We start from the raw sequence: 17,031 nt of genomic DNA on the forward strand, positions 1-17,031 counted from the left end.
TTAAAAGTACCTCTCGCAATGCGTCTGAGCTACAGCCCTCTATTATAGTACTATACTCCGTCCAACCATTTATTTAACTCATCAATCAATTAGTGAAGTCCTAATGCGTTTCCGATTCGATTTTTTATAACAATCGATTTTATTTTTGAAGCAGTTTTAATCGTGAATGTAAGCGGGTTAAAAAATGAAGATATTGTATGATTGGGATCGTGATGTTGCGTTTGACAATTTTGTTCTCAAGAATTAATAATTCATGTAATGAGGATTTAAGTGATGCTTCCCGTTCATAATGGAGAAGAATCCGACGATCAACAATAAAAAATTATTATAATTATTTATAAGTTATTTCATTTCATTATAATTTATTAGACAGGTACCAAAATTTATCAACTTGAATAATCTTCGCTACGTAATCTGTTGGCTCGATAAATATAGTAGCTAAAGGGGACATCGCTTCACTAAAATTAAAAAATAGAAGAGTCCTGGAAGTATTGCATTTTTTGTCTATGGTTATATATCAACAATTAATGAACGTCTGAGGCACGCATATGTCAAAAGTTAAATAAATTGTGGGACGGAATATAGCATCGAAATCAATTTTTATTCATAATACTTTTTTAAGAACAGACGGATTTGATAATCTATATTGAATTAAATTGAAAAACTTTAAGTATGTCTCCTTATTGCATTTTTAATAGACATAATTCTAAATGCAGATATGTATGAACTTACAAAAATCAACAGTTCAAACGAACCTATGCCCGGAAGTCGGACGAATAATGGGCCGATGATGATTCGGATGAAACAAGTTTGGCTATTCATTGCATAAGCGTGACCAACATTCAGTGGACAGTCGATAGAATACTTATCGACTACCAACACTAGCTACTTGCAAGCGGGCAACACTTTTTCGCAATGAACTGTGAATATGAATGTGTGAATTTACTCCATCATCAAAAAGTTTATAAATAAATAATCTTAGGGTCGTATTCTAGAACTCTGCTCAATGCTCACGTCAGGATTGCACTGGAAACACAAGTACTGGAAATACGACCCTAATGACAGGAACTTGAGTATGATTTCGAGTGCTTTAAATCATACTCAAATCCTGACTTCAGCATTGAGTAGAGTTCTAGAATACGACCATTAGAGGCAATATTTGTTTCGTTGGTTATCTTATAATTAAAAGGGTTACAGATACGCAATGCAATAAAAATGACATACCAACAATATCAGCAGAAATAAGGTCACAGAGCGCTACAAGTTGTTCGTTGTCAGCACGGCGAACAGAGCGGGTGAATGAGCGCAACGTGGACTGTACGTGCTCGGCGAGTAGTGCCGTGTATTGCGTTATGATAGCACGTACGCCGCCTCGCGTACTACGGCCGCCGCGTGACCACATCGCTTCGCAGAACAGCAATCTGTACAATTCAACCACATGCTGTGAATTCGCTGTTGATACGGAAGTAGAAATGACTATAGTCTGTTCCAATCCATTATGCCAAAAAAAGTAAACAAACCGGTTCAGTGAAAATTCTAAAGCAATCAGTCAATAAATGGAATAAGTAACACTTTCACGTATATTTTGATGAATGTCGATTTCCTGCCGAAACGCAGTCTTTCATATTGTCCTTTTTTTACATTTGCAAGCAGAATATTTTACAAATAAAATATTTTTGCAAAGATATTTTGATCACTTGACATTTGATTACAATCATCTCGGTATCTGTTGAGGAGCGACTGGGTAATTTCGTTCGGAATTGAGCTATTTGTGTAGATGCCAAAAAAGCTTCGCTTGCTTGCGCTTCGATTAATACTTTTGCGTAATATTATCAGAGATTTCAAAATGTGACTAAACACTTCCACATTATTATTATTATTATTATTTATTTTAAACTCTCGCCTCTCCCAAGGCCTAAAAGATTAATTATTATTATTATTATTGTTACATGTCAGCTTTATTAGTCGGGCTGAACGCGTTAAGGCTTTACAAATGTTTAGCGTCTCTAGTAGTATTTACATAAGTATTTTGTGTACCACAAATAATATAAGCACATAATCTCAGTACAGAGTACTAAAAAAACCGACCTCAAAAGTACGTGGAATTACATATAATTACTAAGTATTATTAAAATCGGTTACCGGAAAGTACGCAAACCCGGATTCATCCCCTAGTTCGCCATTATACGGGACTTGACACAGGAGATAATAAACATCGGTTCTCACTACAGTTGAATTGGAGAATAGCAAAATGAACCATTAAAATAATTGCTCCTTATAATAAAATTTAGGCGCTATTTATAAAAATGAATCTTCATGCGTGAACAACAACCCTTTGAGGTGGATGATTTTCTTCAAAATTAAATGGGACCACTATGGAGGACACTCTTTCCAACAAAAAAAAAATCATGAAAATCGGTTCACAAATACCGGAGTTATCGCGTAACAAACATACAAAAAAAAACATAGTCGAATTGAGAACCTCCTCCTTTTTAGAAGTCCGTTAAAAATATATACCGTGTCTACTCAAGCATGATTTATTACGATTTTAAGCAGAACTCAATAATAAGGTAGGTCATGAAAATTTGACAATTGAGTTTGAAGACTCCGCCTCTTTTTCTCCCTTCGTTTCTAATCAAAGATAGAAGTGTCGAAGCACTAAACCGGGGGCTAAGCGTAAACCGGGGAGAACGCTGACTGCAGAGACGCAAGAACGCGTTATCGAAGGAAAAGTAAATAAAAGAACACAGGTATATCATCAGCGGAGATTCCCCTACATGTCGCCAACTTTACTTTTTGTCATTTTCTGTTATTTTCGTAAACAGCCATATTTATTTACTAATATTATGCTCCCCGAATATTGTGAAAATAAATTAAGAAACAAAATACAAAATTCAAAAAAAAAACAAAAAAACGGAATTTGTGAAAAAAAATTAAAGAAACATAATAAAAATAGAACAGGGCCAAAACATAAGTTAGCGTAGTGTTCATTGGAGGTACCGCTGTATAACCACCTTGACGTCAATTAAATTAATGTAATCAAATATATATACATACCTCTGAAACCTTATGAGTAGTTCGCAGCTTGGACTGATGGTATCGTGACCTTTGGGGTCATCGGCCTTGCTTGTATCTCCGCTGATTATCGCGTTTATATGCATTTGAGTTTGGCAGCTTGTATTGCGAATTAGATGTTTCACCTAGAAATAAAGTTAAGATTGCAAAAGCGACCTCCAGTGCCATCGAAAGTCCACACCGTAAGCTCTTTGTTTCTTAAACTTACCAAATGCATAAGTGGTACCGATGCTCCCTTATCAGCTGACGTTGCATTACTTAGTTGGTATTCCTCAGTACACACTAAAAAAATATTTTTGGTTGAATTACTGATGGTCATTTCTTATCAACGTCACGTTTGTATAAGATCTATATGTATTAATGTCGTACCTAAATTAGGATCCGGTTCTTCACCTGAAGACGCCGCGTGAGAACCTCGCTGTCCCGTCACAATATCGATTTGATCATAATCACTGCAAAGAAAGGTAACCGAAATTAAATTGTAGCATAATGTAGGACCTCTTCAACAGAGGCCGTAGGTTGGAATCCAGTGTCGCTGGAGCCTCTGAGTAGGACCTCTGAATTTTCGGAATTTATGCGCGAAATTTAATTCAACTTAAAATTTACCATGAGTTTTTAAATGAGGGAAAACATCGTGATGAAACCTGCAACCAAGTCGAAGAAGGTTCGCAACCCTCCGAAAACGTGTGAAATCGCCACAGACATATATCTAGATAGACGCCGCAATTACAGCAATTTGTATGAAAACCGAGCGTGCCACATTTTATGTATCCACCATGATGTCAAAAGAACTATTTATTAGTGATGGGAAACTTCCATCCGCGCTAAATCGATTGATTGAACGGAATACACGTATTCCATTCAAGTATTCGTTGATTACAAGTAGTAGTGAAATATTAATACAGTAGAAAAATACCAAAACTAGATAGTTATGTCCTTTATTAAAAGTTGTTTTAAAAAAATTTTGATTACTTAATAATTTAAACTTAAATTTTTAATCAACTTCAAATATTTAAATTATTGTCCTTGAAATAATATAAGCGTATTATATAACTATTTTTTTGTAATAGAAGATCTTATCGATTGGCTTAAATAATGAAAACGCACGTCAATATATGAACTTGCAACTGCCTTAATTAAATTTACTAGATGGTTTTCCGTCGGTGATTGATCAAATTGCTGAATGGCAAGACTACTGAAAATGTTACTGCTGACAAAATATCTAAAATTTTACTAAAGTAACTTAAGGATTACTTAATGTCGGCCTCGTGTAAAGTTTTTGTTGATTATGATTTCTCGGATTTCTAACTCTGCTACTCTGCTTATTTGGATAGCATCTTTGGTGGCATAAACTAGACCATCTTCGTCCTTGTTCTGAAGCGTAGAAACGCCAACTAAGTGTTTTTCGATCGATTGATTGAACGGAATACGCGTAAACACGCGTATTCCATTCAATTAAACGATTCTAAATAGAATAATTTTTGTTCAAGTATTTGTTTATTACAAGTAGTCGAAATATTAATATAGTAAAAAAAATACTAGAATTAGATAGTTTCGTCCTTTATTTTACTTTTTAAAAATTCAGACTTTACTTTTTAATCGACTTTAAATATTAAAATTATTGTCCTTCCAGTAAAATGAGCTTATTATATAACATCTTTTTGTAACCGAAGATCTTATCGATTAACTTAAATAATGAAAACGCACCTCAATATATGAACTTGCGACTGTCTTACTTAATTTTACTAGATAGTTTTCTGTTGGTAATTGTTCAAATTAATGAATGGCAAGACAAATGAAAATGTTACTACTGACAAAATATGGTAACATGTTACTAATCAGAAGAGGTTTACTTAATGATGACCTCGTGTGAAATTTTTGTTATTTGTTTATTATTTCTTGGATTTCTAACTCTGCTACTCTGCATATTTGGATAGCATCTTAGGTGGGATAAACTAGACCACCTTCGTCCTCGAAAGCAACGAACTCTTACGTATGACCAAATCCAGGATTTTGTAAAGACAGCAAACTGTTAATTCTTTGCATTATATTTTTTTTGTATTACTCGTAATGATTAAATAATAGTAATAATTAATAAGTAATTATTTGCTCACTATATTCGGACATTCGAGGCAAAGTGCTGCAAAAATTATCGAAATTACATATACTACTGATAATAGATACCACAAACGAAACGTTACTACACGTTACAACAAAAGAGTTATAGAATATTTTTATAATATTACTAAGGTCATAATAATATTCGTCCCTTTGTTTTTAAAATCGATCAGAATCGAGAACAGTGTTGCCTAACGTATACATCACTAAATGTTAAATTTGGCCAAAAAAATGTACAAGCGGCCGTACCACAGAAACTGAAAGCTTTATGCAAAAGTGCGTTCGTTCGATATTCATGGGGTATTAACAAAGGATCACAAATATATCGCACCAAGTAAAAGCCGCAATGTATTACAAATATGAGGCCTACACTGGGTTGCATATTTGTTTTCTCGAAATTCATACAAAACCAAAATAATTGTTTTTAAAATAAATTATGCATTTTCTGATTACAAAATCACTTGCCTATAGAAGGAAACGTCCCTGTTTACTCGTTTACCCACAGTTATGGTGCTTTCGTAGTTTCTAATGCACATTTTTCGCATTTTCGACTGGTGTTTATCTACGATAACGGTCGAGCGCGTTCTGAAGTGTAGCAGCGGCAAGTAAGTGAATTTCACTTACTTTGAACACGCGAAGTACGTACACTTGCGTCGTCTATCTAGATATATGTCTGTGGAATTCCCCAAACCGAAGTGAGTCAGCGTGGCGGACTATGGCCTAAATTCTCGCCTGAGAGGAGACCCGTGCCCTGCAGTGGGACGTATAACTGAGTTGATGACGATGATAATGTCCGGTATCGTAGTAATAATAATTCGTGACACTATCTAAAGTGTTAGATTAATAGAAAAACGTAAACTATCACTTTTAGTATTATTATTTAAATACGACAGGCACATGGACATACTGTACATAAAAATCTGGTTTTCTGTAGTAAATTTGCAATTAAAAGTTGTAGGTTTGTTTCAGTGAATTGCGTGGACTTCTGTAGTATTTAACACGAAACTTGAAACTAGGCTATCAATATTTACACGGTTACCAAACCGTGATTCGGTGATATAAAATATAATTTCGCAAGCAAACCCGGGTGACAACATATTAGGAGAACATATGCGGCATACTGTATACGCAGTGACGCATGAGAGTTGTCCACGTCCTGGGGTGGATCCTGCGCCAGTCGACTCACTGAATACGACGACGTATGTAGGAAGGTTTAACTTATGCTCCCGCTAAAACAAATTCGTCAATTTCCATTGTGTTTTAACTTCTTTTGCTTTGCTCCATTATTACTACATCCCATTGAGTGCCACATTTTTTTATATATAGTAACAAGTGCCGCCACTGCGCCCGTCACCCGAGACATACGTTCACAAGTCCCATGTGCCTGTAACTTCACCAACACCCTTACTCTTCAAAACCGGAACACAGTAATGCTGGCATTACTGCTTGGCGGTAGAAATAGGTAAGGTGACAGTACTTCCCTGAACGAACACTCACTAGGAGCTCTACTGCTACTAAATTCGATGCTAAAATGTCTTTGCCTGTTAATCACTACACATAAAGTTCCCGAACTTACGCATCGAGTTGAAGATGGTTGTAGACGTCAGTGGAATGTGTTTGTAAAGCGTTGCGCAGCGCATCGCGCAGTCCTCCGCCCCCGAGCAATGACCACACGAGCAGTTCCGTCATAAATCGAGCTCCCGCGCTTGCTGGCACCGACCCTGTAAAACGAGACAGTTTCATTTGACAGTCGAGATGTCCTTTGCCCCGAGATGATTGAACATTTCAATTCATTTCACTCCATTGTACTGTTGGGTAATATTCCGAAATTTCAAATAGTGGAAATTTTTTTAATTATTTTTTATATTTTATATTATAATTTTTTTATTTTTTCCGAAAAATTGGAAAAATTTGAAGGATATAATTTGGAAGACTCATATTTTGTTCTGCTTTTAAAAATATCTTTTTAAGTTTTATTTAGCGTGAATTATAAAATAAACTTTATAGCTAAAAGCCATATAAAGAAAAACGAGATTTAAAATCAACGCACGTTCAGTAGCTTCAAGTTTTGACAGGTGTCAACGTCAAATGTTGAAAAATATTGGAAAAATATCCGGAAAAATATTTATTTTTCTGATAATATGATTTTTTTCAAAATGGAAATTTTTACATGACCCAACCTACTCTATAGGAACATTCAAAAGTTTTTTTTTAAATAAGTGCGAATTTGACCTCCATCTCCCCTGATGGATGATGTGGTCGACAATAGAGCATATACTCCTAAATAATGCCTATTCACTCTCGCCTTGAAAAGGTTAAGTAAATTTAGCGGCATTCGTTTTATTTTTTATTTATTTCCAAAACTTAATCTATTATTACTGGTTATCAACCCAATGCCATAGACCAGCAAAATTACTACATGTAACATAACATGTAAAGCGCTATCTTTGTGAATCCACTAAGAAGAGAACTGTGGAACAATTCGATCCTATTTGACATTACGTTCAGTGTGCGCAACGTCACGTTAACGGACATTCGGTCAAGAAGTTGTCCGAGAGACGGTGCATCAGTATCAGAAAGGCATAAGTCTAATACCCCTAGTAACAACAAATTGTATAGCATACCTCTGAATACTTTCAACAAGTTCCCGCGCACGTATTTTGTACCCTACCATACTCACATAGCAAATAAAACTTCAAAACATATTTTTTTATGGATTAAACTTTGGACAAGTCAACGCAATAAACAAAAACTATAGAATTTGTCTTGCACTAGGCACGAGTAGTCGATTCGGCGCATTACCAAGGCCATCACGGCCTGAATGAATTTTGGTTATGGTAACAGTTACCTACCTTGTGGCAACAAAGCAATTAGATGCTGGGCTCTGACTTGCGGAGTAGGCAACAACATCGGCCAAGCCGCGGCCAGTGCTCGCCTGGCAGCGGCGGCTGCAGCTGGACCAGCCCTGCCTTCTACCAATGCCACTAACGCAGTATGTACGCCGGCACACCACGAGCGACCTTCGTCATTGTCATCTATTTCAGGACCACGAGCGCATTGCCACGCGTGTACCTTGAAATATAAGTGGTATATTTATTTTTATTAAATATCGCGATGTTTTTACTACTTTACTTTACTTTAGTTACTTCCATAGTATAATGTCCTACGGGACTCTCATGTGGGGTAAAGCGGCAGATATTCAAACTATATTTGTATTGCAAAAACGAGCGATTCGTTCTGTGTACCGTCTAGGCTCTCGGGTTTCTCTCAGAGAAAAGTTTAAGGAGACTGGTATCATGACTGTGGCATCATAGTACATTTACTCAAATGTTTTATATGCCCGTAAAAATATACATAATTTCAATAAGAAAGAAGATATCCATAATATTAACCTTAGAGCTAAATCCAAACTCATGGTACCACGATTTCTTTTAACCAAGGTAAACAACTCTTTTATGGGGAACTGTATACGTTTTTACAATAAGATTCCTGAGCATATATTAAGTTTATCATTTCCCAAGTTTAAAAACTACATTAAAAGTATTTTGATCGAAAAATCATATTACAAAATTGAAGACTACGCGTTAGATAAAGATGTATGGAAAGACGACATGGAAGGAGAATGACAGAATTCACACAAATTTGATTCAAAGTGTATTCCATAGCATTTAAGTTTATTTGAAAAGAGCAATCCCTAGAGTTTCTTGCTCGTTCTTCTCAGGGAGGTCAGCGTAGAGAGCGAGCAGTAGCTTAAATGTGACGTTTTCAAGTGTAAATTTATTTTACCTATGGAATAAATAATCTTTGACTAGCATGATATTGATCTATTTTTGCGAAAATACTCCATTAATTAAGTATTATTATTGACACAAATATTTAACCAAACACAAAGATAAATTCTTCGATCCGACTGAAGTCGAAACAGTGTCTTTTGCCTCAATGTGGCGACTGCTATTACCAACTGAGCTATGAATCGAGCCAGCAGATTTTATAAATTTAGTATCCACGTTGAGGCAACAGACACTGGTTCGTGGCCAGTGCAATGATTTGAGGAGCGAAAAGGAGACTTTACTAGGACATTCAAGAAGGTGAAGTTCAGTCTAGAATATACTTAGATACAATAGCGAGGACACTTACCTGTAATCGTAGTAGATTAAGACAAGAAATCGCAAGACATTCGTTTTCCTTCATGGTGGCCGAACTGCTTTGGTCCAACACTATCCTTAGCAGTCTTTCCAAGAATCTAAAATAGAAATTAAAATAAGTCTTAAAGTAGTAGCAGTAGCATCTAAAATCACTTAAAAATACGCCGTTTCTAGAAATGGCCTTACTTGAAAGTACTAGCAGACAAGTCTATGACGAAAGGCAAGGAAGACGGTAGATCTCTGGGACTCTCTTCACTCCAAACGAAAATCTGTGTGGGACCACTTGTCATACCTGCAAAATTGCGACCATTTTATAGTGAACATTTACCAAATTTTATTGATGCTTTATGCTTTGATTATTTAGTGGGATATTAGCTGTCGAATAAAGTAAAAGAATTCTAGCCGAAAATAGAAGTTTGCAAAAATATACTTACCGTTTGCTTTAAAAGAAGGGTTAAGAACTTGCAGAAGCTGTGGTACGTGTCGAGTTATCTGCGCTCGTTCATGGGTGCCCCAAGCGTATAATGCACCTTCAGAAGCCAATGCGATTCCATGCGAAGCACCCAACGATAGCTCGACGATTTTGACTCCTGGTCGTAAGAAAATAAAGATACAAGTCCGACGCCAATTTTGTACGTTTATAATAAAAAGTTTTGAGAAATGCTTACCTTGTAAAGCTTCTAACATTTTAGGAATACGAATGGTCTCCAATGTACCATGTCCCAAACGGTATCCGTCTCCTTTACCCCACGTATACACTTGACCTCTGTAAAAAGTGCGCGGTTTAATCATCTAAATTTTAATCTTATATGAAGCAATAGGACATTAAATAAAATATGGATTGCTCTACCCAATTCAAAATATTTACATGCCACTTCACATCATCACCCAAAACACCTACATTCGGTCGTCATGTCATTAACCAATAGAGCTTATGATCTTTGTGATTCACACCACCTACCACCGGAACAGGAGCACGTTAAGACGGTTTTGCGACAGAATGGATACAAAATAAAAACATTTAAACCAATACACAAGGAAGAAGCAAATTGACGTACAGAGACTGCCAGTTTTTCTGCCCTATGTACAAGGGGTGACAGATAAAACAGCCAGGTCGCTAAGGAAGTTTTCCATAAAAACTGTTTTCACCCCCTTAACCAAAATAGGAAAAATGTTACGTTCACCAAAAGATCACCTTCCTTTACAAACACCGGGTGTCTATAAAGTGAACTGCAGTTGTGGGAGCTCGTATATCGGTCAGACTAAACGAACAATTGTCGATCATATGAAGGAACACATCCGAGCAGTAAAAAACAATGATGCACAGAAGTCGGCTATATCACAACATCTCACACAGACTGACACTAACCACTGGATCGAGTTGCATAGCCCCCAGGTACTCTCGACAGAACGTCACTACATACCACGGTTGGTACGAGAAGCCATCGAGATCACGAAGTACAAAACATTTAACCGTGATGATGGTTTTAAACTGTCCAGTGCATGGAATCCGGTCCTTAGTGCGCGCAGTAATAAAAACAAAAACACCTCGAGTTCAGTTTCGCGTGTGGATACAGTGAGCGTGGTTTGTGTGAAAAAAGTGAGTGACAATGGTAACGCCACAACAAATCGCGGTGAAGGTAGTCGTCGACAGCGCAAGAGGGTAGACAGATATGTCTGCTCATAAAGCTGTCATCTGCCGCCGTCCAGTCAACCCGTGACCATGGAGCGTGCTCATACCGTGGTAAGAAACCTGATACTAGTGATAATCATTTAGTGAATAACCACGAAAGTCTTAAAAGAAAGTCTTAGGAATCATTTGCCTGTCAGGGAATAACCACGAAAGTCTTAAAATCTATATACATTTAAAATTTCCGAAATCTTAATTTTGAATCCTGCTTTAAATCCTTACACTTAGGGTCGTATTCTAGAACTCTACTCAATGCTCAAGTCAGGACTTGAGTATGATTCAAAGCACTCGAAATCATACTCAAGTCCCTGCCATTAGGGTCGTATTTCCAGTGCTTGTGTTTAAATTGCAATCCTGACTTGAGCATTGAGTAGAGTTCTAGAATACGACCCTCAGATACTCGCTCGAATGCGATTGAAATTTTCAATTTACTAATCGATTACAAGAACTTTAATTGAATGAACTGAATGTTTTTTTTTTCAGTATAGCACTATGTAACCATAGACTCTTCACAAATCTATATTTGAGAAATAACCTCACTTTTGAACTAACATTGTTCAAATAAGATTCCAGTATGTTATTCAAATAAATATTGGTGGAAAAAGTGATGCCTTCAAAATATACGTGAAAGTGTCACTTATTCGATTTATTGAGTGATTACTTTAAAACAGGGGTTCCCAAACTTATTTTGTCTACTGACCACTTTGAGAATAAATTATTTTTTAGCGATCCCATTTTTTCACCTACTTAAAAACACTACAATTTCAAATTAAATTAATTATTGTGAGCTATATTAGCGAAGATTAAACATTCGTTCTAAACGAGACTTTTACTATAACCCGCAAGAGTTAACTTGAGACCTGAGCGCAGTAGGTAGTACACAACGGCGCTCAGGTCTCAAGTTAACTCTTACGAGCTACACCTGCCAATGAGAATGATTATTGAAACGCAACTTTATAGTATTCAGACAGAGTATCTTTTATTCAAAATAAAACAAACATAATCGATTCTAATATAAAAACTAATGTGAAGGATGAATCTGATGCTGTTTAATAAGTTAGTTGATATCAGGTTCCAATTTACTCAAGAACAGCCACAAGTCACCACGTTCGGTAACATGCGAACGCTTTCTCTTTTTAGTAAGCAGCGTTGTCATAGCACTAAAACCACATTCACACAAATATGAAGATGGGAATGCTATCAAGAATCGTTGAACGATTGACCACAATCCAGGGTACAATTGCATAGGTTTTTGTAGCCAAAATTCTTGGTAGCCGTTCTTGAACTTGATTTTTATTTCCTCGTTCGTTGTCAATTCTATAAGTTCTTCTTCCAGCTGAGGTGATATTGCTGTGTTGATATTTGAAAACGGATCCAACACCCAGTCTGATATTTCCAAATTCGAAATGTCCTGGTACTGTTCAGTGAAGTCAATGTGGAGGTTTTCTAAATGTTGGCAGTATGCAAACAAGTCGTCGTTACTGCAGGATACTGATAAATTCGGAAAACTGTGAAACTCAGATCTGCCTATATTCTTTTTGTGTAGAAGCAGTTTTGCTGCGAAAGCAGCAACGTCATTTTCAGTTTTAATTAAATTTAGTTCATCGCCTTGCAGTTGGAGATTCATGTCGTTGAACAATTTATACAGCCCATGTAAGCTATATCATTATTTGATGTAATGAGCTTGTTGCGCAGTTCTGTATCTTTAGTTTCCAAGAACTCTATCACAGAGTCAAACAGGTTGTAAAATCGAGTCAGACAATTGCCTCTTGATAGCCAACAAACTTCAGTATGAAATAACAAACGGTTGAAATCTTCGTCAATAGTAACACAAAGCTGATGAAATAATCTATCATTCAAAGACCTGTTACGGATTTTACTGACTGCTTTGATGACATATTGCAGTGATTGAAATAGTCGTTCACTTAAATTTCTAGCAAACAATAGTTCTTCACATATTTTCTCATCTTTAATAAACCTCACGTAAGACAGCAACAATACTTCATTAGTTGGTAAAGTGGACTCATCGAGATGAATTCAGAATTGACTAGTCCTCAGATGATTGCACAATGATTCTTCAATGTTTTCAGCCATTTCATCAATTCGATTTTGCACAGAATTATTACTCAAAGGAATTTTTCCAATAATATCTGCGACCGGTTTAACTACTGTGCTTCAGCACAGTAAATAAATTTTTTATTAAAATTTAAATTTAAAATTTTTTATTCTGCATTGCTAAATAATTACCCTCCGTACTACCAACAAAAACATCTCAAATAAAATGCAGTAATACACCGCAAACTCTGCACTTAAAAAGCACTAATGAAATTTTTGGTGTACTTGGACAAATATGATAATATTCCGTTTGAGTGATTCTAACGTTTACCATGAAATTACTCCTTAAAGTATAGTTTATAAACATTTATATACAGGGTAAACTTAAAAAACGCCACTTACGGCATGTTTTCAATAGATAAACACCGAAATCGCCAGCCCAAACAATAACACTCACACGATTGTCATGACGTATTTTTGAAGTTGTTTATTTTTTTAAATGACAGACCCAGGCATTAAAAACTTTATGGTTTGCTAGAGTAGTTACCGAAATAGCAATTAATATTAGTTATTTTACCTGTTATAACTTCGATATCCGATAATAAGTATAAAATCATCACCGGCACCTCTAGGTGTGGTAAGCGTCTACGGCTGCATGTATCGCGTGAGCGGTTATGCTTCTTCTCTAGGTCTTGAAAATATGCTACATTCTTGTCTTCTTATCTGGATGCATTTTATTCAAATGATGTTACAGTCTTGAAGGCTTCATCGGCGGCGATGGGTTTGTGGGATTTTCAATGAATCCGAATTTAATATATTCCGCACAGTATTGCCGTCTCTTCTTTTTTACTTCCGACATCGTCTTGTTTTGAGAAATACGTAAGTAAGTGTTAAGCTTAAGTACTGCTTATCGATTACGCGCGAAACCGCAAATGAAAATAAAATAAATATTACGTAGCTTATATAGGATTGCATAAGCAGCACGCACCGACAGAAATAAGGCAAACATGCATAAACTCGTTCGACGCTCAATCGTACTCAACAAGTAAAAACAAGTATTCTATGAACCAGCCTATTGATACAGGAATGCACAAATCGGGTTAATTAACAAAAACTTGGTAAAACATGATTGCCCGCGGTCTATTATCTACGAAAATTACCTATCTAGGAATACTAATAACTATTAAAATGCGAAACTGTTGCCTTTTTTTTTGTTTGTTTGTGTCTACTTTCATTTCGAAACGGAGCGACCGATTGACATGATTTTTATTTTATTCATTCAATAAAACAGGACAGATATATGAACTACACGGAGAGAAATATCGAACCGAGTTAGTTTGAGCAATCTCTTAATTAATATTAGTTGATGTTCATAAGTTGTAGTCGAGAGCTCAGTCGATGTCTAAGGTCGTATTCCAGAACTCTACTCAATGCTCAAGTCAGGATTGCAATTGAAACACAAGCAATGGAAATACGACCCTAATAGCAGGGACTTGAGTATGATTTCGAGTGTTTTAAACCATACTCAAATCCTGACTTGAGCATTGAGTAGAGTTCTAGAATACGACCCATAGAATACGAAATTACAAATCTCCCGCTAAGCCTCTACACAACGCCCCCATTTTTTTCCTGGGTCTCTTACCTACACTTACACTAGGAGGCGTTATCGCCCACTTTGGGAAAGGCTGCTTTAAAAGTTCAACCAAACCGTTTTGTTTAATTTCGTTTAAAATGGATTGGAACAGACTACAGACACGTACCGACAGGTATCGCGGCAATGTAAATTGAGCCTAATGGCCAACACAAAACGGCAGACGGGAAGGTAAAGGACATTAAAATTATTATAAAGTATATTTCATCCTATTTCACTTGAAATAAGAAATAAATTGCAATGCTCCGAGGACGGTCTCAAGAGTATGGCAATTTCTACCGTATTTCTATTGAAGTAGCATAAAATATACATTGCTAAACTCGTCTGCCATCCCGTCCACAGGTTTGCGCTGACCTTTAGTCTCAAGTTACATGTCCGCGGAACGGATTGTTTTATTATGTCAATTGTGTAACGTACAAACAAGATACTATACATTTGCAGCAGCGACAACCCGAGACTTAGCGAGAACTCTCCAGAAGATACGCGACCTATTTTTTGGCTCGTATCTAGTTTGTACGTTACACATTCAGATCGACATGATATGAAGATCATGAAGTTATGGTTACAAAAACTTGTTTCCACAAATTGAGCCTTATAGCATATTGCGTAGGAGAGTAACATTAAACTTGATGAATCATAATAAAGTTAGGATATTTCATACGCACCCATCTGTAAGAACAGCATGCCAATGTTCACCGGTATAAACGCGAGTGACTCGAAGTACCGACAGCGAAGTCAACGCACGCGGCGCTCCACCTTCGCTGTCGCCGAAAACTTGCACTGCCCCTTCCCAAGTACAGCATAACGTTTGACTTTCACCCCACCCTAAACCAACACAACACAAAATTACCGAGTCTTTTTAGAGCATTCGAACTAGTGCTAGGCAATTGGAATATCTCCATATCAACGTACCTCTCCAATAAACGTATACAAAGGTTTTCTACAGTTTTCCATTACCAATCTATAGTTTAAAAAAAATACTTAAACACATTAAAAAAATATACATGTTGATTATATTATACAATTTTTTTTAATGTAACTTGATTTATTTTTAAGGAAAACATAACTATAAATTACGCACGCATAAAATAACATACATCTATTACAAAAAAAATCATTTACGATGTAAAAACACTGATTAATTTATTTCCAACGTTTTCGTCATACATTTTTTTCGAAATAAATCCATCAGGTACAGATGTACTGAAGTTTTTACTTTTTTATTTTACATGTAAAGTTGGTATTTTCATAATACACGTTTATTCGGTGGGATAGTCGACAAGCTAACAGTTGAAATCAAAGCAAGCGCATCTCATTAATGGTATTTTAGAACGAAACTTACCAAGTGCGATATCGATGACTCTTTCAATATTATGCGCGTGGAAGGACACAGGCTGCGGCGTAAGGCAGTTCTCGATGGTCCCGTGACCGAGACGACCGTGGGCTCCTCGGCCCCACGTGTACAGAGCACCTCGAGATGTTATCACAGCACTGCGGAGAAAATAAACAAGCCATCTTCCAGTTCTTACCTTACTGTGTTCCAAACGAACCAAACATAGGTGAAGTGATTTATTCATTTTATTGAGTAAGACGCTAAATAACGTCAACTTCGGCTTCACTTTAAAGCGTTTTTAGCAAGGTCTGTACAACTTGTGGCAATGGAAAAAATGTGTATTATTCTTCATCATATTATCCAAAATGTTGTTGTTTCCAAAACAAGATTTTACAATATTTCGTAGATAAAAAAAATCAAAGTAACCTCTTATCCCATTCAACGCACATATATCCGTAATACACCAAGTAAAATTTATAGAACTTTGAAGAATAAGGTATTAAACAATAACGAAGACCGCGGTTATTTTATTTTTCCAGTTTGATCCTAATTTTGGAAATAAACTCTTTTTTGAGACGCGCAAACTGTTGGTAATTTCTCCTCTAACGCATACTAAGATCGGCAATGATAGCTGAGACACGTTACTAGATGGGCCTATGTCGCCCGCAATGCATCTCATTTCTAGCTAATTCATTTCATAATTGTAATATAGTAGGCGTGGCATAAAACATCGATCGGTCAAGGTCATCGACCCTTTTAAGTGTCTTAATATAACTTGATGTCTATTCTGGAAACGTAAAGGTTTCTTGCTACACGAAAGTAACTACTTACGGCGATAAAAGCCGAGAAAACCTAATACAAAAATCTGTAACAAACACTTAAGAGGAATTCGTAAGTTCTGTCCTGGATCTTTGCCGCAGTTGGTAAAGCGGAGGCCCTTTTGCATACAGACGCAGATTGGTGT

At 36.4% G+C, this 17,031-nt stretch overlaps 1 protein-coding gene across 1 annotated transcript in view; it reads right to left on the reverse strand.

The window, feature by feature from the left end:
• The window catches only part of LOC113233295 (probable E3 ubiquitin-protein ligase HERC2), a 98,226-nt gene that overhangs the window by 69,775 nt on the left and 11,420 nt on the right, over positions 1–17,031 (reverse strand). The window contains exons 11-22 of the mRNA XM_026468365.1: positions 16,077–16,225; positions 15,400–15,559; positions 10,007–10,104; positions 9,773–9,928; positions 9,525–9,630; positions 9,331–9,436; positions 8,046–8,265; positions 6,770–6,914; positions 3,445–3,527; positions 3,284–3,357; positions 3,058–3,200; positions 1,225–1,421 (exon numbers count right to left, since the gene is read on the reverse strand). Coding sequence (XP_026324150.1) covers positions 1,225–1,421; positions 3,058–3,200; positions 3,284–3,357; positions 3,445–3,527; positions 6,770–6,914; positions 8,046–8,265; positions 9,331–9,436; positions 9,525–9,630; positions 9,773–9,928; positions 10,007–10,104; positions 15,400–15,559; positions 16,077–16,225 — 1,637 coding nt within the window. The remainder of the gene's footprint in view (positions 1–1,224; positions 1,422–3,057; positions 3,201–3,283; positions 3,358–3,444; positions 3,528–6,769; positions 6,915–8,045; positions 8,266–9,330; positions 9,437–9,524; positions 9,631–9,772; positions 9,929–10,006; positions 10,105–15,399; positions 15,560–16,076; positions 16,226–17,031) is intronic.

Source organism: Hyposmocoma kahamanoa, unplaced genomic scaffold, assembly GCF_003589595.1.
Source record: "Hyposmocoma kahamanoa isolate Upper Pololo Valley unplaced genomic scaffold, ASM358959v1 78, whole genome shotgun sequence".
Lineage (NCBI taxonomy): Eukaryota > Metazoa > Arthropoda > Insecta > Lepidoptera > Cosmopterigidae > Hyposmocoma > Hyposmocoma kahamanoa.